Source organism: Microcebus murinus, chromosome 8 (genome assembly GCF_040939455.1).
Source record: "Microcebus murinus isolate Inina chromosome 8, M.murinus_Inina_mat1.0, whole genome shotgun sequence".
In the NCBI taxonomy this organism is placed as follows: Eukaryota; Metazoa; Chordata; class Mammalia; order Primates; family Cheirogaleidae; genus Microcebus; species Microcebus murinus.
Genome location: NC_134111.1, coordinates 81,127,670 through 81,130,920, shown reverse-complemented (window position 1 = coordinate 81,130,920; position 3,251 = coordinate 81,127,670). Strand labels below are relative to the sequence as shown.

Here is a 3,251-nt window from a genome sequence, read left to right as displayed (position 1 = left end):
TAGCACTTGGTTCCTTTATTTGTGCTCTGGACACACACACACACATATATATATATATATATATATATATATATATATTCAGCTAGTCATTTATTTTTAGAGCTCAGATGTGTCAGACATGATTAACAAATCTGTCTCTAAGTCTGTCTCCCTCTAATGCAATTTTCCTTAGCCATCCTACTTAATGAAGTTGCCCAAAAGGATTTCTACTAAGCAGAGTACTAAGGAGGTGACCAAATGTTTCACAAGCAAGCTTACAGAACAGTTTCCTAGAAACTTCTATATGCAAAGCTATAGTGATTTAATAATGTTAATTCATTTAACCCACATCACATCCTTATGAGAGAAAGAGTAGCATTGCCCTCATTTTTACAATTTAGGAAACTGAAGCACAGATATGCTAAGTAACTTATGCCAATACCTAGTAAGTGGACCTACGCATTGTGACTCTAGGTGCTGAGCTCTTAGCTGCTGCCTCACACCACCCTTTCCACTGATACATGTAAGAAAATTCATGTTATCCCTAGCTTTATTTTTGTTGAGCCCTTCCAAGGAGGGGGAAAGGAACAGAGGACCACATTACTGCATGAAACACACAGGAAATATTTTATTAGCTTCCAGATGGAGAAAAGAATAGAGTAAAAAACTTTAATAAAAATCTACAGCTCTCCTCAGAGACCCCACTCTGGCATCCATGGCCCCCCAGTCGTGGTGCCGCCTGTAGTCCCCTGGCCTCAGCAGGTACTGGCGCCCACGGTAGTTGGAATGCTCATAGAGGATCCAGGAGCCCTCCAGCACGTTGAAGGAGTGGATCTCACTGAAGCGGAAGCGGTCATGAAGAGAGGAGCAGTCCTCAGTGGTCTCCACCATCTGGCCCCTGTGGTCCTCTCGCTCGTAGATCCTGATCCTGTGGGAGCTGGCCTGGGGGTTCAGGAGCAGGACAGGAGAAGTCAGAAAACCTGACCTTATTTCAGCAGCGACCCTGGGGAATGGGCATTTCTTTACCTTTTCTATATCAAAGGTGACCAAATTAAAAGAGACTGAGAACACCAGGACTGCTATGTATGGTTGGGCAGGTTGTACACTGTGAAACTCAGGAGGGCTCCATTCACCATTCATTTGATATGAATGATGCTCTCTAGTGTCTTCTGGTAGTGCAATCTACAGGAAACATACACACTGGCCCTGATCTGTACCATTTTTTAAGTATTTTATGTATTTGTTTTGTTCTCTCTTTCATAGATTTGTGGTAGTTTGGGGTTGCCCCTTGGATGACATACAAAATAATTAGATTTTAAAATAAAAAGACAAATGCATTCCTGGCAAAAGGTATTATTTTGAATCTTCATAGCACTAGAAGAAGCTTAAAAGAGAGGAAGTTGAATTGCCTTTCACCAAGTGAGGCACAGCTGGGTGGCAATTCAGGAAGAAATTCTAGCCCAGGCAATGCCCTAATCCTTGGCTTTCTGCTTTAAGCCCTGCTGCTCTAAAATGCTGAAAGGCAAGAGCCATCACAAAGATTAGGCTTCAATTCTGAGCTCTCACATATGCTCCTACAAATCAATTTTAGGTAAAAACCAAAATGGTAGTTCAAGATCATGAAGGAAAATGGAAAGTTAGGCTCTTTGTCCTGAGCAAATCCTGTCTCTCTTGTCATGAGCACTTGTTCTTCCTTCATCTGCTTGTTCCTTCCCATTGTCTCAATGTTTTTCTTCTTCCACCCTAAGAACCCTCTGTAGGAAAGATTCTCATAAGCAATTCATTTTGAGGCATAAACGACTGCTAATAAAGCATCTTTCATTTGGTCAGCATTCCACGGTTTGCGAAGGACTCACATGTTGTTGCCTCATTTGATCTTCCCAACAGCCTGGCACACATATAACAACCATCATGAGCCTTTTCCTCTTTTATGAGAAAACTAAAGATGGGCGCTCACAGTCTGTAATTGGAAGAGTGGGACTTGAAAGTGGAAACCCACATTTTCATGCTCCTAATGCCAACTGGGTCTTATGAAGCTATTAAACCCTCCCAGGGGGTTTTAAACTTCACAAACGTACCCTAACTGTGGAATTCCAGGCTGCTGGGGCTTCATTTGGATAACAGTAGGCTTTGGGGGAGCTTTGGGAATCTCATTGTTGGTTACTTGTTTTGCCTAATCAAAAGGCAGGACTGAGAGATCCTTCTTGTCCATAATAATAGTTAATGGGTGAGGGTGTGTGTGTGTGTGTGTGTGTGTGTGTGTCCGCCCACACAAGCACCCCCTTTCATCCTCACTGCAGCCCTGGAAACAAGCTACTTGGATCAGGCCTATTTTACAGATGAAAAGAGTAAGAAATAGCCAAGTAACTAACTCGCCTAAGACACCTGATAGTAAGGAGTCTACCTGTTGCTCATTCATCACCTGTGGCATAGACGCTCTGAACTAATGCTATGCACCTTATTCCCACTAGAGGTGAATGCCATTTTAGCAAAGTACAATAAAATGTCCAATTGAAAGCACAACATCACCTGCCTTTTCAGTGGAAGGAAACCTTACAGATGTTAACAAAGGAAAAGAGAGTACAGTCAGAGCCAGAAACAAGAAGGCTGCCACCCCATCCCCTAGCCCACAGGGCGAACCAAACATCTGGATCACGGAAGTGACTCGAGGGCACAGAAGGGACCAGGCGGCCCGGACTCACGTGGGGGATGAGGCGGCAGGAGCGGACCGAGTCGCTGAGGCCCATCCACTGCTGGTAGTCCGGGTAGTCGCCGCGCCGCAGGAAGTACTGGCTGCCCGCGTAGTTGGGCTGCTCATAGAGCATCCAGCAGCCGCTGTCCACGCGCACCGAGTTGCAGCGGCTCAAGTAGGACTGCAGGTTGGGGTGGTCGCTGCTGCATTCGTAGTGGCGGCCCTGGAAGCCCCGGTCCTCGTAGAAGGTGATCTGCAAGGCAAGGCAGGGCGAGGGCTCAGGGGCCTGGCCGGGGCTCGGGAGCCCGAGTGGCGGGGAGCCTCCCGGGGCCCTGGGCGCTCGGCCGGCTCACCTTCCCCATGGCTGGTCGGGCGGACGGCAGAGAAGCGCGTGCGGGGCGGGCGGCGCAGCGGGTCTATATAGCGGGAGGGCTGCTGCGTTGGCAGGAACCACACAAAAGGGGCCCGCGGCGGGGAGCGGGGGCATTTTGTGTTTTCTCTCGCTGGGTTCTATATAATGACTGTGGGGGTGGGGTGGTTTTATTATATGTTTTCTCTTAGACCCTCCAGAGCTTTCGAA

General features: G+C 47.2%; 1 protein-coding gene across 1 annotated transcript; it reads right to left on the bottom strand.

Annotated features, from left to right (window-relative positions):
- Positions 1-648: 648 nt before the first annotated feature.
- Positions 649-3,033, bottom strand: LOC105863902 (gamma-crystallin F). Its single transcript, XM_012751440.2, has 3 exons — positions 3,025-3,033; positions 2,682-2,924; positions 649-921 (listed from the first exon to the last, which is right to left on the bottom strand). Exons 1-3 carry the CDS (start codon positions 3,031-3,033, stop codon positions 649-651), a joined length of 525 nt encoding a protein of 174 aa, XP_012606894.2.
- Positions 3,034-3,251: the final 218 nt, after the last annotated feature.